This window comes from Hoplias malabaricus, chromosome 1 (genome assembly GCF_029633855.1).
Source record: "Hoplias malabaricus isolate fHopMal1 chromosome 1, fHopMal1.hap1, whole genome shotgun sequence".
NCBI lineage: Eukaryota > Metazoa > Chordata > Actinopteri > Characiformes > Erythrinidae > Hoplias > Hoplias malabaricus.
In genome coordinates this window covers 32,158,409-32,176,759 of record NC_089800.1, presented here as the reverse complement: position 1 = coordinate 32,176,759, position 18,351 = coordinate 32,158,409, and the positions used below count along the sequence as shown (strand labels likewise).

Below are 18,351 nucleotides of genomic sequence, written 5' to 3'. Positions count from 1 at the left end.
GGAGTTCCTCTGGTGTGTGGAACAGTGGAACTGTGTTCTCTGGAGTGATGGAGCTCCTCTGGTGTGTGGAACAGTGGAACTGTGTTCTCTGGAGTGATGGAGTTCCTCTGGTGTGTGGAACAGTGGAACTGTGTTCTCTGGAGTGATGGAGTTTCACTGGTGTGTGGAAGGGTGGAACTTTGTTCTCTGGAGTGATGGAGTTCCTCTGGTGTGTGGAACAGTGGAACTGTATTCTCTGGAGTGATGGAGTTCCTCTGGTGTGTGGAACAGTGGAATTGTGTTCTCTGGAGTGATGGAGTTCCTCTGGTGTGTGGAACAGTGGAATTGTGTTTCTGGAGTGATGGAGTTTCTCTGGTATGTGGAACAGTGTAACTGTGTTCTCTGGAGTGATGGAGTTCCTCTGGTTTGTGGAACTGTGTTCTCTGGAGTGATGCAGTTCCTCTGGTGTGTGGAAAAGTGGATCTGTGTTCTCTGGAGTGATGGAGTTCCTCTGGTGTGTGGAACAGTGGAACTGTGTTCTCTGGAGTGATGGAGTTCCTCTGGTGTATGGAACAGTGGAACTGTGTTCTCTGGAGTGATTGAGTTTCTCTGGTGTGTGGAACTGTGGAACTGTGTTCTCTGGAGTGATGCAATTCCTCTGGTGTGTGGAACTGTGGAACTGTGTTCTCTGGAGTGATGGAGTTCCTCTGGTGTGTGGAACTGTGGAACTGTGTTCTCTGGAGTGATGGAGTTCCTCTGCTGTGTGGAACAGTGGAACTGTGTTCTCTGGAGGAATGGCATTCCTCTGGTGTGTGGAACAGTGGAACTGTGTTCTCTGAAGGGATGGATTTCCTCTGGTGTGTGGAACTGTGTTCTCTGGAGTGACGGAGTTCCTCTGGTGTGTGGAACAGTGGAACTGTGTTCTCTGGAGTGATGGGTTTCCTCTGGTGTGTGGAACAGTGGAACTGTCTTCTCTTGAGTGATGGAGATTCTCTGGTGTGTGGAACTGTTGAAGTGTGTTCTATGGAGTGATGCAGTTCCTCTGGTGTGTGGAACAGTGTAACTGTGTTCTCTGGAGTGATGGAGTTTCTCTGGTGTGTGGAACAGTGGAACTGTGTTCTCTTGAGTGATGGAGTTCCTCTGGTGTGTGGAACTGTGTTCTCTGGAGTCACGGAGTTCCTCTGGTGTGTGGAACTGTGTTCTCTGGAGTGATGGAGTTTCTCTGGTGTGTGGAACAGTGGAACTGTGTTCTCTGGAGTGATGCAGTTCCTCTGGTGTGTGGAAAAGTGGATCTGTGTTCTCTGGAGTGATGGAGTTCCTGTGGTGTGTGGAACAGTGGAACTGTGTTCTCTGGAGGAATGGCATTCCTTTGGTGTGTGGAACAGTGGAACTGTGTTCTCTGGAGTGATGGAGTTCCTCTGGTGTATGGAACAGTGGAACTGTGTTCTCTGGAGTGATGGAGATTCTCTGGTGTGTGGACCTGTGTTCTATGGAGTGATGCAGTTCCTCTGGTGTGTGGAACAGTGGAACTGTGTTCTCTGGAGTGACGGAGTTCATCTGGTGTGTGGAACAGTGGAACTGTGTTCTCTGGAGTGATGGAGTTCCTCTGGTGTGTGGAACAGTGGAACTGTGTTCTCTGGAGTGATGGAGATTCTCTGGTGTGTGTAACTGTGGAACTGTGTTCTCTGGAGTGACGGAGTTCCTCTGGTGTGTGGAACAGTGGAACTGTGTTCTCTGGAGCACTGGAGTTCCTGTGGTGTGTGAAACAGTGGAACTGTGTTCTCTGGAGGAATGGCATTCCTTTGGTGTGTGGAACAGTGGAACTGTGTTCTCTGGAGTGATGGAGTTCCTCTGGTGTATGGAACAGTGGAACTGTGTTCTCTGGAGTGATTGAGATTCTCTGTTGTGTGGAACTGTGTTCTATGGAGTGATGCAGTTCCTCTGGTGTGTGGACCAGTGTTACTGTGTTCTCTGGAGTGATGGAGATTCTCTGGTGTGTGGACCTGTGTTCTATGGAGTGATGCAGTTCCTCTGGTGTGTGGAACAGTGGAACTGAGTTCTCTGGAGTGATGGAGTTCCTCTGGTGTGTGGAACAGTGGAACTGTGTTCTCTGGAGTTATGGAGTTCCTCTGGTGTGTGGAACAGTGGAACTGTGTTCTCTGGAGTGATGGAGCTCCTCTGGTGTGTGGAACAGTGGAACTGTGTTCTCTGGAGTGATGGAGTTCCTCTGGTGTGTGGAACAGTGGAACTGTGTTCTCTGGAGTGATGGAGTTTCACTGGTGTGTGGAAGGGTGGAACTTTGTTCTCTGGAGTGATGGAGTTCCTCTGGTGTGTGGAACAGTGGAACTGTGTTCTCTGGAGTGATGGAGTTTCTCTGGTGTGTGGAACAGTGGAATTGTGTTCTCTGGAGTGATGGAGTTCCTCTGGTGTGTGGAACAGTGGAATTGTGTTTCTGGAGTGATGGAGTTTCTCTGGTATGTGGAACAGTGTAACTGTGTTCTCTGGAGTGATGGAGTTCCTCTGGTTTGTGGAACTGTGTTCTCTGGAGTGATGCAGTTCCTCTGGTGTGTGGAAAAGTGGATCTGTGTTCTCTGGAGTGATGGAGTTCCTCTGGTGTGTGGAACAGTGGAACTGTGTTCTCTGGAGTGATGGAGTTCCTCTGGTGTATGGAACAGTGGAACTGTGTTCTCTGGAGTGATTGAGTTTCTCTGGTGTGTGGAACTGTGGAACTGTGTTCTCTGGAGTGATGCAATTCCTCTGGTGTGTGGAACTGTGGAACTGTGTTCTCTGGAGTGATGGAGTTCCTCGGGTGTGTGGAACTGTGGAACTGTGTTCTCTGGAGTGATGGAGTTCCTCTGCTGTGTGGAACAGTGGAACTGTGTTCTCTGGAGGAATGGCATTTCTCTGGTGTGTGGAACAGTGGAACTGTGTTCTCTGAAGGGATGGATTTCCTCTGGTGTGTGGAACTGTGTTCTCTGGAGTGACGGAGTTCCTCTGGTGTGTGGAACAGTGGAACTGTGTTCTCTGGAGTGATGGGTTTCCTCTGGTCTGTGGAACAGTGGAACTGTCTTCTCTTGAGTGATGGAGATTCTCTGGTGTGTGGAACTGTTGAAGTGTGTTCTATGGAGTGATGCAGTTCCTCTGGTGTGTGGAACAGTGGAACTGTGTTCTCTGGAGTGATGGAGTTCCTCTGGTGTGTGGAACAGTGGAACTGTGTTCTCTGGAGTGACGGAGTTCGTCTGGTGTTTGGAACAGTGGAACTGTGTTCTCTGGAGTGATGGAGTTCCTCTGGTGTGGAACTGTGTTCTCTGGAGTGACGGAGTTCCTCTGGTGTGTGGAACAGTGGAACTGTGTTCTCTGGAGCAATGGAGTTCCTGTGGTGTGTGTAACAGTGGAACTGTGTTCTCTGGAGGAATGGCATTCCTTTGGTGTGTGGAACAGTGGAACTGTGTTCTCTGGAGTGATGGAGTTCCTCTGGTGTATGGAACAGTGGAACTGTGTTCTCTGGAGTGATTGAGATTCTCTGTTGTGTGGAACTGTGTTCTATGGAGTGATGCAGTTCCTCTGGTGTGTGGACCAGTGTTACTGTGTTCTCTGGAGTGATGGAGATTCTCTGGTGTGTGGACCTGTGTTCTATGGAGTGATGCAGTTCCTCTGGTGTGTGGAACAGTGGAACTAAGTTCTCTGGAGTGATGGAATTCCTCTGGTGTGTGGAACAGTGGAACTGTGTTCTCTGGAGTTATGGAGTTCCTCTGGTGTGTGGAACAGTAGAACTGTGTTCTCTGGAGTGATGGAGTTCCTGTGATGTGTGGAACAGTGGAACTTTGTTCTCTGGAGTGATGGAGTTCCTCTGGTGTGTGGAACAGTGGAACTGCGTTCTCTGGAGTGATGGAGTTTCTCTGGTGTGTGGAACAGTGGAACTGTGTTCTCTGGAGTGATGGAGTTTCTGTGGTGGGTGGAACAGTGGAACTGTGTTCTCTGGAGTGATGGAGATTCTCTGGTGTGTGTAAATGTGGAACTGTGTTCTCTGGAGTGATGGAGATTCTCTGGTGTGTGTAAATGTGGAACTGTGTTCTCTGGAGTGATGCTGTTCCTCTGGTGTGTGGAACAGTGGAACTGAGTTCTCTGGAGTGATGGAGTTCCTCTGGTGTGTGGAACAGTGGAACTGTGTTCTCTGGAGTTATGGAGTTCCTCTGGTGTGTGGAACAGTGGAACTGTGTTCTCTGGAGTGATGGAGCTCCTCTGGTGTGTGGAACAGTGGAACTGTGTTCTCTGGAGTGATGGAGTTCCTCTGGTGTGTGGAACAGTGGAACTGTGTTCTCTGGAGTGATGGAGTTTCACTGGTGTGTGGAAGGGTGGAACTTTGTTCTCTGGAGTGATGGAGTTCCTCTGGTGTGTGGAACAGTGGAACTGTGTTCTCTGGAGTGATGGAGTTCCTCTGATGTGTGGAACATTGGAACTTTGTTCTCTGGAGTGATGGAGTTCCTCTGGTGTGTGGAACAGTGGAACTGCGTTCTCTGGAGTGATGGAGTTTCTCTGGTGTGTGGAACAGTGGAACTGTGTTCTCTGGAGTGATGGAGTTTCTGTGGTGGGTGGAACAGTGGAACTGTGTTCTCTGGAGTGATGGAGATTCTCTGGTGTGTGTAAATGTGGAACTGTGTTCTCTGGAGTGATGCTGTTCCTCTGGTGTGTGGAACAGTGGAACTGTGTTCTCTGGAGTGATGAAGTTTCTCTGGTGTGTGGACCAGTGGAACTGTGTTCTCTGGAGCAATGGAGTTCCTCTGGTGTGTGGAACAGTGGAACTGTGTTCTCTGGAGTTATGGAGTTCCTCTGGTGTGTGGAACAGTGGAACTGTGTTCTCTGGAGTGATGGAGTTCCTCTGGTGTGTGGAACAGTGGAACTGTGTTCTCTGGAGTGACGGAGTTCGTCTGGTGTTTGGAACAGTGGAACTGTGTTCTCTGGAGTGATGGAGTTCCTCTGGTGTGTGGAACTGTGTTCTCTGGAGTGACGGAGTTCCTCTGGTGTGTGGAACAGTGGAACTGTGTTCTCTGGAGCAATGGAGTTCCTGTGGTGTGTGTAACAGTGGAACTGTGTTCTCTGGAGGAATGGCATTCCTTTGGTGTGTGGAACAGTGGAACTGTGTTCTCTGGAGTGATGGAGTTCCTCTGGTGTGTGGAACTGTGTTCTCTGGAGTGACGGAGTTCCTCTGTTGTGTGGAACAGTGGAACTGTGTTCTCTGGAGCAATGGAGTTCCTCTGGTGTGTGGAACAGTGGAACTGTGTTCTCTGGAGTTAGGGAGTTTCTCTGGTGTGTGGAACAGTGGAACTGTGTTCTCTGGAGTGATGGAGTTCCTCTGGTGTGTGGAACGGTGGAACTTTGTTCTCTGGAGTGATGGAGTTCCTCTGGTGTGTGGAACAGTGGAACTGTGTTCTCTGGAGTGATGAAGTTCCTCTGATGTGTGGAACAGTGGAACTGTGTTCTCTGGAGTGATGGAGTTCCTCTGGTGTGTGGACCAGTGCAACTTTGTTCTCTGGAGTGATGGAGATTCTCTGGTGTGTGGACCTGTGTTCTATGGAGTGATGCAGTTCCACTGGTGTGTGGAACAGTGGAACTGTGTTCTCTGGAGCAATGGAGTTCCTCTGGTGTGTGGAACAGTGGAACTGTGTTCTCTGGAGTTAGGGAGTTCCTCTGGTGTGTGGAACAGTGGAACTGTGTTCTCTGGAGTGATGGAGTTCCTCTGGTGTGTGGAACGGTGGAACTTTGTTCTCTGGAGTGATGGAGTTCCTCTGATGTGTGGAACAGTGGAACTGTGTTCTCTGGAGTGATGTAGTTCCTCTGATGTGTGGAACAGTGGAACTGTGTTCTCTGGAGTGATGGAGTTCCTCTGGTGTGTGGACCAGTGCAACTTTGTTCTCTGGAGTGATGGAGATTCTCTGGTGTGTGGACCTGTGTTCTATGGAGTGATGCAGTTCCTCTGGTGTGTGGAACAGTGGAACTGTGTTCTCTGGAGTGACGGAGTTCGTCTGGTGTGTGGAACAGTGGAACTGTGTTCTCTGGAGTGATGGAGTTCCTCTGGTGTGTGGAACTGTGTTCTCTGGAGTGACGGAGTTCCTCTGGTGTGTGGAACAATGGAACTGTGTTCTCTGGAGCAATGGAGTTCCTCTGATGTGTGAAACAGTGGAACTGTGTTCTCTGGAGGAATGGCATTCCTTTGGTGTGTGGAACAGTGGAACTGTGTTCTCTGGAGTGATGGAGTTCCTCTGGTGTATGGAACAGTGGAACTGTGTTCTCTGGAGTGATTGAGATTCTCTGTTGTGTGGAACTGTGTTCTATGGAGTGATGCAGTTCCTCTGGTGTGTGGACCAGTGTTACTGTGTTCTCTGGAGTGATGGAGATTCTCTGGTGTGTGGACCTGTGTTCTATGGAGTGATGCAGTTCCTCTGGTGTGTGGAACAGTGGAACTGAGTTCTCTGGAGTGATGGAATTCCTCTGGTGTGTGGAACAGTGGAACTGTGTTCTCTGGAGTTATGGAGTTCCTCTGGTGTGTGGAACAGTAGAACTGTGTTCTCTGGAGTGATGGAGTTCCTGTGATGTGTGGAACAGTGGAACTTTGTTCTCTGGAGTGATGGAGTTCCTCTGGTGTTTGGAACAGTGGAACTGCGTTCTCTGGAGTGATGGAGTTTCTCTGGTGTGTGGAACAGTGGAACTGTGTTCTCTGGAGTGATGGAGTTTCTGTGGTGGGTGGAACAGTGGAACTGTGTTCTCTGGAGTGATGGAGATTCTCTGGTGTGTGTAAATGTGGAACTGTGTTCTCTGGAGTGATGCTGTTCCTCTGGAGTGTGGAACAGTGGAACTGTGTTCTCTGGAGTGATGAAGTTTCTCTGGTGTGTGGACCAGTGGAACTGTGTTCTCTGGAGCAATGGAGTTCCTCTGGTGTGTGGAACAGTGGAACTGTGTTCTCTGGAGTGATGGAGTTCCTCTGGTGTGTGGAACAGTGGAACTGTGTTCTCTGGAGTGATGGAGTTCCTCTGATGTGTGGAACAGTGGAACTGTGTTCCCTGGAGTGATGGAGTTCCTCTGGTGTGTGGAACAGTTTAACTTTGTTCTCTGGAGTGATGGAGTTCCTCTGATGTGTGGAACAGTGGAACTTTGTTCTCTGGAGTGATGGAGTTCCTCTGATGTGTGGAACAGTGGAACTGTGTTCTCTGGAGTGATGGAGTTGCTCTGGTGTGTGGAACAGTGGAACTGTATTCTCTGGAGCGATGGAGTTTCTCTGGTGTGAGGAACAGTGGAACTGTGTTCTCTGGAGTGATGGAGTTTCTGTGGTGGGTGGAAGAGTGGAACTGTGTTCTCTGGAGTGATGGAGTTCCTCTGGTGTGTGGAACAGTGGAACTTTGTTCTCTGGAGTGATGGAGTTCCTCTGGTGTGTGGAACAGTGGAACTGTGTTCTCTGGAGTGATGGAGATTCTCTGGTGTGTGTAACTGTGGAACTGTGTTCTCTGGAGTGATGGAGATTCTCTGGTGTGTGGAACAGTGGAACTGTGTTCTCTGGAGCAATGGAGTTCCTGTGTTGTGTGGAACAGTAGAACTGTGTTCTCTGGAGTGATGGAGTTCCTCTGGTGCGTGGAACAGTGGAACTATGTTCTCTGGAGTGATGCAGTTCCTCTGGTGTGTGGAACAGTGGAACTGTGTTCTCTGGAGTGATGGAGTTTCTCTGGTGTGTGGAACAGTGGAACTGTGTTCTCTGGAGTGATGGAGTTCCTGTGATGTGTGGAACAGTGGAACTTTGTTCTCTGGAGTGATGGAGTTCCTCTGGTGTGTGGAACAGTGGAACTGCGTTCTCTGGAGTGATGGAGTTCCTCTGGTGTATGGAACAGTGGAACTGTGTTCTCTGGAGTGATTGAGATTCTCTGTTGTGTGGAACTGTGTTCTATGGAGTGATGCAGTTCCTCTGGTGTGTGAACCAGTGTTACTGTGTTCTCTGGAGTGATGGAGATTCTCTGGTGTGTGGACCTGTGTTCTATGGAGTGATGCAGTTCCTCTGGTGTGTGGAACAGTGGAACTGAGTTCTCTGGAGTGATGGAATTCCTCTGGTGTGTGGAACAGTGGAACTGTGTTCTCTGGAGTTATGGAGTTCCTCTGGTGTGTGGAACAGTAGAACTGTGTTCTCTGGAGTGATGGAGTTCCTGTGATGTGTGGAACAGTGGAACTTTGTTCTCTGGAGTGATGGAGTTCCTCTGGTGTGTGGAACAGTGGAACTGCGTTCTCTGGAGTGATGGAGTTTCTCTGGTGTGTGGAACAGTGGAACTGTGTTCTCTGGAGTGATGGAGTTTCTGTGGTGGGTGGAACAGTGGAACTGTGTTCTCTGGAGTGATGGAGATTCTCTGGTGTGTGTAAATGTGGAACTGTGTTCTCTGGAGTGATGCTGTTCCTCTGGAGTGTGGAACAGTGGAACTGTGTTCTCTGGAGTGATGAAGTTTCTCTGGTGTGTGGACCAGTGGAACTGTGTTCTCTGGAGCAATGGAGTTCCTCTGGTGTGTGGAACAGTGGAACTGTGTTCTCTGGAGTGATGGAGTTCCTCTGGTGTGTGGAACAGTGGAACTGTGTTCTCTGGAGTGATGGAGTTCCTCTGATGTGTGGAACAGTGGAACTGTGTTCCCTGGAGTGATGGAGTTCCTCTGGTGTGTGGAACAGTTTAACTTTGTTCTCTGGAGTGATGGAGTTCCTCTGATGTGTGGAACAGTGGAACTTTGTTCTCTGGAGTGATGGAGTTCCTCTGATGTGTGGAACAGTGGAACTGTGTTCTCTGGAGTGATGGAGTTGCTCTGGTGTGTGGAACAGTGGAACTGTGTTCTCTGGAGTGATGGAGTTTCTCTGGTGTGAGGAACAGTGGAACTGTGTTCTCTGGAGTGATGGAGTTTCTGTGGTGGGTGGAAGAGTGGAACTGTGTTCTCTGGAGTGATGGAGTTCCTCTGGTGTGTGGAACAGTGGAACTTTGTTCTCTGGAGTGATGGAGTTCCTCTGGTGTGTGTAACAGTGGAACTGTGTTCTCTGGAGTGATGGAGATTCTCTGGTGTGTGTAACTGTGGAACTGTGTTCTCTGGAGTGATGGAGATTCTCTGGTGTGTGGAACAGTGGAACTGTGTTCTCTGGAGCAATGGAGTTCCTGTGTTGTGTGGAACAGTAGAACTGTGTTCTCTGGAGTGATGGAGTTCCTTTGGTGCGTGGAACAGTGGAACTATGTTCTCTGGAGTGATGCAGTTCCTCTGGTGCGTGGAACAGTGGAACTTTGTTCTCTGGAGTGATGCAGTTCCTCTGGTGTGTGGAACAGTGGAACTGTGTTCTCTGGAGTGATGGAGTTTCTCTGGTGTGTGGAACAGTGGAACTGTGTTCTCTGGAGCAATGGAGTTCCTTTGTTGTGTGGAACAGTGGAACTGTGTTCTCTGGAGTGATGGAGTTCCTCTGGTGTGTGGAACAGTGGAACTGTGTTCTCTGGAGTGATGGAGTTTCTCTGGTGTGTGGAACAGTGGAACTGTGTTCTCTGGAGTGATGGAGTTTCTGTGGTGGGTGGAACAGTGGAACTGTGTTCTCTGGAGTGATGGAGATTCTCTGGTGTGTGGACCTGTGTTCTCTGGAGTGATGGAGATTCTCTGGTGTGTGTAACTGTGGAACTGTGTTCTCTGGAGTGATGCAGTTCCTCTGGTGTGTGGAACAGTGGAACTGTGTTCTCTGGAGTGATGGAGTTTCTCTGGTGTGTGGAACAGTGGAACTGTGTTCTCTGGAGCAATGGAGTTCCTGTGTTGTGTGGAACAGTAAAACTGTGTTCTCTGGAGTGATGGAGTTCCTCTGGTGCGTGGAACAGTGGAACTATGTTCTCTGGAGTGATGCAGTTCCTCTGGTGTGTGGAACAGTGGAACTGTGTTCTCTGGAGCAATGGAGTTCCTGTGTTGTGTGGAACAGTGGAACTGTGTTCTCTGGAGTGATGGAGTTCCTCTGGTGTGTGGAACAGTGGAACTATGTTCTCTGGAGTGATGGAGTTCCTCTGGTGTGTGGAACAGTGGAACTGTTCTCTCTGGAGTGATGGAGTTCCTCTAGTGTGTGGAACTGTGTTCTCTGGAGTGACGGAGTTCCTCTGGTGTGTGGAACAGTGGAACTGTGTTCTCTGGAGTGATGGGTTTCCTCTGGTCTGTGGAACAGTGGAACTGTGTTCTCTGGAGTGATGGGTTTCCTCTGGTCTGTGGAACAGTGGAACTGTGTTCTCTGGAGTGATGGAGTTTCTCTGGTGTGTGGAACAGTGGAACTGTGTTCTCTGGAGTGATGGAGATTATCTGGTGTGTGGAACAGTGGAACTGTGTTCTCTGGAGTGATGGGTTTCCTCTGGTCTGTGGAACAGTGGAACTGTGTTCTCTGGAGTGATGGGTTTCCTCTGGTCTGTGGAACAGTGGAACTGTGTTCTCTGGAGTGATGGAGTTTCTCTGGTGTGTGGAACAGTGGAACTGTGTTCTCTGGAGTGATGGAGATTATCTGGTGTGTGGAACAGTGGAACTGTGTTCTCTGGAGTGATGGAGTTCCTCTGATGTGTGGAACAGTGGAACTGTGTTATCTGGAGTGATGCAGTTCCTCTGGTGTGTGGAACAGTGGAACTGTGTTCTCTGGAGCATGGGAGTTCCTCTGGTGTGTGGAACAGTGGAACTGTGTTCTCTGGAGCAATGGCATTCCTCTGGTGTGTGGCACAGTGGAACTATGTTCTCTGGAGTGATGGAGTTTCTCTGGTGTGTGGAACAGTGGAACTGTGTTCTGTGGAGTGATGGAGTTTCTCTGGTGGGTGGAACAGTGGAACTGTGTTCTCTGGAGTGATGGAGTTCCTCTGGTGTGTGGAACTGTGTTCTCTGGAGTGATGGAGTTCCTCTGGTGTGTGGAACTGTGTTCTCTGGAGTGATGGAGTTCCTCTGGTGTGTGGAACAGTGGAACTGTGTTCTCTGGAGTGATGGGTTTCCTCTGGTGTGTGGAACAGTGGAACTGTGTTCTCTGGAGTGATGGAGTTTCTCTGGTGTGTGGAACAGTGGAACTGTGTTCTCTGGAGTGATGGAGATTATCTGGCGTGTGGCACTGTTGAACTGTGTTCTATGGAGTGATGCAGTTCCTCTGGTGTGTGGAACAGTGGAACAGTGTTGTCTGGAGTGATGGAGTTCCTCTGATGTGTGGAACAGTGGAACTGTGTTCTCTGGAGTGATGCAGTTCCTCTGGTGTGTAGAACAGTGGAACTGTGTTCTCTGGAGCAATGGAGTTCCTCTGGTGTGTGGAACAGTGGAACTGTGTTCTCTGGAGTGATGGAGTCTCTCTGGTGTGTGGAACAGTGGAACTGTGTTCTGTGGAGTGATGGAGTTTCTCTGGTGTGTGCAATAGTGGAACTGTGTTCTCTGGAGTGATGGAGTTCCTCTGATGTGTGGAACAGTGGAACTGTGTTCTCTGGAGTGATGGAGATTCTCTGGTGTGTGGAACAGTGGAACTGTGTTCTCTGAAGCAATGGCATTGCTCTGGTGTGTGGAACAGTGGAACTGTGTTCTCTGGAGTGATGGAGTTGCTCTGGTGTGTGGAACAGTGGACCTGTGTTCTGTGGAGTGATGGAGTTTCTCTGGTGTGTGGAACAGTGAAACTGTGTTCTCTGGAGTGATGCAGTTCCTCTGGTGTGTGGAACAGTGGAACTGTGTTCTCTGGAGCAATGGAGTTCCTCTGGTGTGTGCAACAGTGGAACTGTGTTCTCTGGAGGAATGGCTTTCCTCTGGTGTGTGGAACAGCGGAACTGTGTTCTCTGGAGTTCCTCTGGGATTAGTTGGAGTAGTGAGTGTGATCCAAAACTATTCCCCAACACCAGCCCCTGACCCTCACCGATGAGGCTGGAGTTTCAGATCCTCACAGCTATGTTCCAGTGTGTGGAGTAAAGTCTCCCGGGAGAGTAGAGGCGGTTCCCTACAGTGAAGAGAGGAACACACTCCTGATTAACGAGTTTCATTTCGGAGCACGTGCTGGTTGTTGCAGTGTGGGACATGTTTTTGTTTGTTTTATGGATGCAAGCTGTTCACAGATAAACAAACAAACAAAAACAATGGCATAACTTGATTAAACCTTATTTGAATTAGTTTATCATGCAGATAAGAATGCTGCATATTAAGTGTATGATTATAAACGTAAGGATTTGTGTGTGTGCGTGTTTGTGTACATCATGTATATATCACATTGTGGACACCAAAAATTATGTACTCACTCATATTGAGGGCCAAAAACAATGTGTTTGTGTATGTACTAGGAATAAATCACTCTATGAGGAACAAATTCCTTCAGCACACTCACATTGTGGGGACTTGTCTTCCTTGTGGTGACTGTACATTGAGCTGGTCCCCACAACGTAGTAATTACATTTTAATGTGGAGACATGTTTTAAGGTTGGGGTACTTATGAAAAAGTTAATGAAAAACCTCCACAAAATAAACGGAAGGTTTTGTAATGTCCCCACATTTGCAGATACTGTGTGTGTGTGTGTGTGTGTGTGTGTGTGTGTGTGTGTGTGTCTGTGTGTGTGTGAGAGAGAGAGAGAGAGAGAGAGAGAGAGAGAGAGAGAGGGAGAGAGAGAGAGAGAGAGATACAGATACAGGGAAAGAGAGGGAGAGAGAATGAGTTTGTGTGTGGGTTTATACACTGCAGATTGGGATCTAAAACTTCTGGAGTCTGTGCATGCACATCTGTGTGTGTGTGCATGCACATTGATAGACTCTGCAGATGAACTGCAAGTTTATGAAACTATGAATTTGATCTAAAGTGTGTGTGTGTGTGTGTGTGTGTGTGTGTGTGTGTGTGTTTATAGACTCTGCAGATGGAGATACAGCACTTCTTGGGTCTGTTTGCTGCTGTTGTGTGTGTGTGTGAATAGACTCAGCAAATGAACTGCAAGTTTATGAGTATGAGTTTGTTTCTGATTTGTTGTGTGTGTGTGCGCGCGCAGACTCTGCAGATGGGGATACAGCACTTCTCTGGTCTGTTTGTGCTGCTGTGTGTGGGCGTGGCTGGGGCATTACTCACTCTGCTTGGGGAGCACACCTTTTATCATCTGCTCCTCCCTCACCTGCGGCACCGGCACCGCCTTCGGTACTGGCTCCACACCAGCCAGGTGAGTCTGCTTAACCCCTTCAGCTTCATGGTCAGAACAACACACACACAACACAAGCTGTAACACCAGTCAAGCACAGTTCATGACAGCTGGCCGACATGTGGCCCACACAATTCAGTGCCAGAACTGAGTGGGGAGTGAGACAGATGTGGCCCTAGCATGAACGTATCAGTCTACTTTATAAACCATGGAGGTCGATTGCCCTCTGGTGGTAAAGTAGCGAAAGTGCAGGTATCTAGGGTTACACTGATGTCACTGTAAACAGAGCAGAACATAACACTCTTACTCTCCCTCTCTGTGTGTGTGTGTGTGTGCGTGTGTGTGTAGATTTGTATAGACTCTGAAGGTGAAGTGCATGTTTATGAATATATGAAATTGACCTAACCCGTCTGTGTGTGTGTGTGTGTGTGTGTGTGTATACATGAATGACTCTGACTGGTTTCTCTTTGTGCGCTCGCTGCAGAAAATCCACAGAGCCTTGAACATTGCGCGGGAGGAGGACGGCAGTAAGACAGAGGACACCATCACAGACAGAAGGTGAGTGGGAAAATAAAATACTCCCCTGTCAACACTTTAATTGACTGAGTACTGCTGTTGATCACCCAGTCAGCCCCTCTCAGAGTAGCCCACCGGGGAAGAAGTGGCACTGACTTGGATCAGGATGGGCATGGGCTGTGGGCAGGTCAGTACCTGAGCAGTTATGGAGATTTGCCTCTGCATGGTACCAACTCTACTGGACTATCCTGGACTCTACTGCTCTCTGCTGGCCTATACTGGACTCTACTAGTCTTTAGTGGACTATACTGACCTCTACTGTGCTGTACTGGACTTTACTCTCTGTTTGGTCCATGCAGGCTTTGAAAACCACAATGGTGGCAGTAATGTTATGTGAGTTGGATACAAACAAATGTGATCTCTGTCTTAGCTGGACATTTTTCACATGGGAGAGTTAGTGTTGGACGTCTACATTGTGTGGTGTAGCATAACGACCCTTTCTGGACAATCAGCACTCTGCAAAGTTTACACGTCACAGTTATGTCTCTACTCAGCTCACTCAGAATCATGAGAGAGCAGTGGACTAAAAAGTTTAGTTTAGGACACCAGTGCTCTTGTGATGGTTTGTGTGTCTCCAACACACATCCCACTTTATATCGTTGCTGTCCAAAGAAAAATATCTATCTCCAAAATAATAACTTTACAGCAGAAGCAGTGCGTCACGAGACCCAGTTTACTGCACACAAGCCCCAGTAAAATATTGCTGTGCCTGAGTAAGATCATTACACTAAAACTCTATTTTATTCTGATAGATGAGCAGAAGTACAGAACACTACAGGCACTACATTTCCCATAATGCCCCAGTGTCTACTGCTTCAATCAAAGCCAGTTTAGTTTGTGTGATTTTTCTCTGAGTATTTGTAACTATATACAAAATATATCAGCAGCACAACAGAGGTTATGATTACTCATAGAATGAGTAACACCACTCAATATTAACTTCTCATGAGAATGTTAATTTTGTAGACTGACATTTATGAATCGTTTCAGTTCTCACACTTAAATATCGCTTGTAGAACCCTCGTTTTGAAGTGTGTAGACAAAGTTATATGAAATTAGCAGCTGGAGGTGAGTAATTACACAAATCTTATGAAATTAATGAAATTAATAAAAGTTCTTTAGTGTTAATTGGTTATTATTTTCTCCTCCAGGGCACAGTAATGCCATTCATTTATTCATCATCTGTAACCCTCAGTTCAGGGTTGCAGTGGGTCCAGAGCCTACCCAGAATCACTGGGCACGAGGCAGGAACACACTCTGAAGGGTGCACCAGTGCTTCACAGGGTGACACACACACACACACACACACACCTATGGACACTTTTGAGTCGCCAATCCACCTACCAACATGTGGGCTGTGGGAGGAAACCCACGCGGACACAGGGAGAACACGCCAAACTCCTCACAGACAGTTACCCAAAACAGGACATAAACCCACAACCCAGGACCCTGGAGCTGTGTGAGAGAAACACTACCTGCAGTACCCTGTGAGGTCCAGAGTAACAAGACTTTAGTGTTAAATAATTTTTTCAGGATGTACAGTGGTGTCCCTACAACTGATTGTTGAGCAGAGGGATCCACTGTGCGCCATTACAACAATTAGTCTAGTAACACCCTCGAGGAGAAGAAAAACACTTCATTAACTTTCAGTGTAAGTCAATGTAAAAAGATTTTATCCAGAGTAAATTTGGAGTGTTTCTATTGGTCCATTCATAACATTTACACAAAGTGTGAAGGACAGCTGCTATGATGTAAATGCACACAAACATTGAGATACAGGTTTTTAATTGGTCATTGATAATGGAAAATAGTAGACATTATAATAAGTGTCCTGCTTACGTGTTAATGTTATTAACCACAGTTATTCTTTCATATCCTCTTCCTCAGCCCTTCCTTCTGTCTGTCTGAGAACTGCAACCTCCACCGAGTGCCTACCCCCATTTCCTCTATCTCCATGTCCACCTCCACTTCCAGCAACTACAGCTCTGTTCCCAGGTGGAACAATGAAAGCTCCAGGGTGGAGCCCAAGGACGCCAACCACAAGCATGTCCACTTCAACCTGGAAACCCTCAACAGCTACCGTCTGGATCAGGGAAGGAGGGGTTTGGTGGGCAGCCCCCCAACTCAACTCTGTGCCAACGGAGGTCCGTCACCTGGACTCAGCCTTGTACTTTCTCCTCCATCCGGATCTTTCGGACATCCCTCTTCTCCATGGGAACTGGAGCTCCAGGAACTGCAGGTGAGGATTGAGGAGTTTCGCGGTCACCTCCGGGCCGCCCTGGCCAGGAGAGCAGAGCTCCAGAGAACTCTGGAAAAAGAGAGACAGACAAGGACACAGGGTCAGAATCAAGGGACATCCAACCTGACTGCAGCATCCAGCACAGGAGCAAAAGACATCAACAAGAGGAGATGAGGGTGTGTGCCTGCAACAAAAAACATGGGCAGAGAAGTGGTCTGCAAACAAAGAGTGGGGTCAATTGAGGAAGGTCTGTCCAGTATTTATGGTATGGATGAAGCTTAGGGAGATTAAAAATGCTTAAGAGAGTCCTAAGTGGTCAACATCCTGGATAAGCTAATGACAAAAAAGGGAGACTAAGCTAAACAAAGAATGAATCTAGGAATTGTAAAGGTAACAGAAATCCTTCCTGGAAGATTTAAGGCTGTTACTGCAGCAAAGAAGAGTCCAGCTCTCCTTTAATACTCTTGATTTGGGAAGATGACCAGATGCCTGCGTACCTCTGGATGTACAGTGTAATAGATGGTGGACTAGGGGTGTATCACAGTCTTCGTATGAAGGTCCACAGAGTAAATGTGGTCAGTAACACTGGTAAGGACGAAGGCAAAGGGAGACAGGACTGTCCCAGATGTCCAAGAGACTGCAGTGAAGCAGAGTTTGTATTCTGAAAGGCCTTCTGGTCAATGGTTCCAGTGTTATAAGCAATGTCATGGATAAAGGTTTAAGAAGGCCAGACTATTCCAGGCTTATCTGAAGAAGTTAATAACCTCGGAACAGCAAGACTGGAGCAAAAATGAGTTCCAGACTTTACAAGGGTCAGAGCTAGAAAGTGCAAAGGGTAGAGATTTCCAGCTCCATCACTACACACTAGAACTGATCACATCCTTCTCACAGAGAGGACAAAGCCTCAAAGTCTTTACTGAGGTTTGTCCAGTTATTTTGGTCATTAGCATCATTAGTAGCTTTAGGCAGGATTGCCAACCATCCTGTAAAATACGAAATTGTCCTAGGACACAAAGAGTATGTTCACACTGCAGGTAAAAATGGTCCAAATCTGATCTGTTTCCTCATTTGACACGGATGTGTGGTTTGTGTGTCTGTGTGAACAGCACAAATCGCACTGAATCTTACTTTTTAAAATCAGATTTGGGCCACTTTCGTATGTGGCACTGAGATCCGATCCATATCCGATCTGTGGCAGTGAGACTCTATGTGAACGGCCAGATCTGAATTCATGTGACTTTTACGTCACTTTGGACTCGGATCCACAGCATTTTCATTATAATTTGAGTTGTTTGGGTGTTTGGGCCGGTCAGAGCATTTTCGGGAAAGCAAAAACTTGTGAAACTTTTTAATCCAGGCTCTTGTGGAAATGTATACTAAGTGTTTTTATAAACATAAACTAGGAGAACATATTTCTAAGTACTTCGTTATTAGTTTTATATTGTTCATTGGTTTAGGAGCATTATCACTTTATAGAGGCAGTGTGAACAGGAGAACAAAATCAGATTTGGGCCACTGTTAACAGCTGTGTGAACGCAGCCTAAAAACATGTTCCATACTAAACCAAAAGGGGACACGTTTTTTTTTTTCCGTATTTCTGAGGTGAGACTGTTAAGATGATGATTTAGCTTTTCCTCACGGTCTTTTACAGTTTTAAAATTAACTGGAGTTTACTGGAGTTTACAGACCTGCAAACCTGAATATATCTGTGTAGATGTAAGGAAGTTTTCTACTGTTTAAACACAACACGACGAATTATGATGTGGGACACACACGGCATTCTAACAAAAGGGGGCATGTCTATTTATGGTTATGCTCAAAAAAGAAATTTATCTGAGAAAAATATCTGAGCAAAGTGGACATGAGCATGGTATGTTGCGCATGCGGTGTCCAAATCGGGCAGCAGCGCAAATATGGTAGCAACAGGGGCAGATACTCCAGAGCACAGCTCCTAAACATAGAACGTGCTTCTCATTGGTTGTCACTTGTATTAAGCCGAGGAGAGCTAGCGTTCACTGTCCATCATTCAGTGCCGCAGCCAATGGAGTCACAGTCCCCCCTATAGGGGGATGTTTTTCACGGCGCTGAGAGCAGGCGGTCAGAGCTGAAACACTGGGAACTTACACCGGTCAGCCATAACATTCTGAACCACCTCCTTGTTTTTACACTCACTGTCCATTATCTCAGCTCCACTGACCACACTGGAGCACTTTGTAGTCCTACAAATACAGACTATACCATCCGGTGCTCTGCATACTTTGCTATCCCATTTTTCCCTTTTCTTCAACACTCAGGACCCCCACAGATCAGCTGTCATTTGGGTGATGGATCATTCTCAGCGCTGCAGTGACACTGGTGTGCAGTGGTAGTGTGTTAGTATGTGTTGTGCTGGTACAAGTGGATCAGACACAGC

The 18,351-nt window shown here is 47.6% G+C and overlaps 1 protein-coding gene across 1 annotated transcript in view; it reads left to right on the top strand.

Annotated features, from left to right (window-relative positions):
* Nucleotides 1–16,945, top strand: part of grin3ba (glutamate receptor, ionotropic, N-methyl-D-aspartate 3Ba) — a 145,624-nt gene extending 128,679 nt beyond the window's left edge. Inside the window, exons 8-10 of the mRNA XM_066662397.1 lie at nucleotides 12,980–13,144; nucleotides 13,608–13,681; nucleotides 15,587–16,945. Of these exons, the coding sequence (XP_066518494.1) occupies nucleotides 12,980–13,144; nucleotides 13,608–13,681; nucleotides 15,587–16,112 (765 nt within the window). The 3' untranslated portion in view covers nucleotides 16,113–16,945. The remainder of the gene's footprint in view (nucleotides 1–12,979; nucleotides 13,145–13,607; nucleotides 13,682–15,586) is intronic.
* The last annotated feature ends 1,406 nt before the right edge of the window (nucleotides 16,946–18,351 follow it).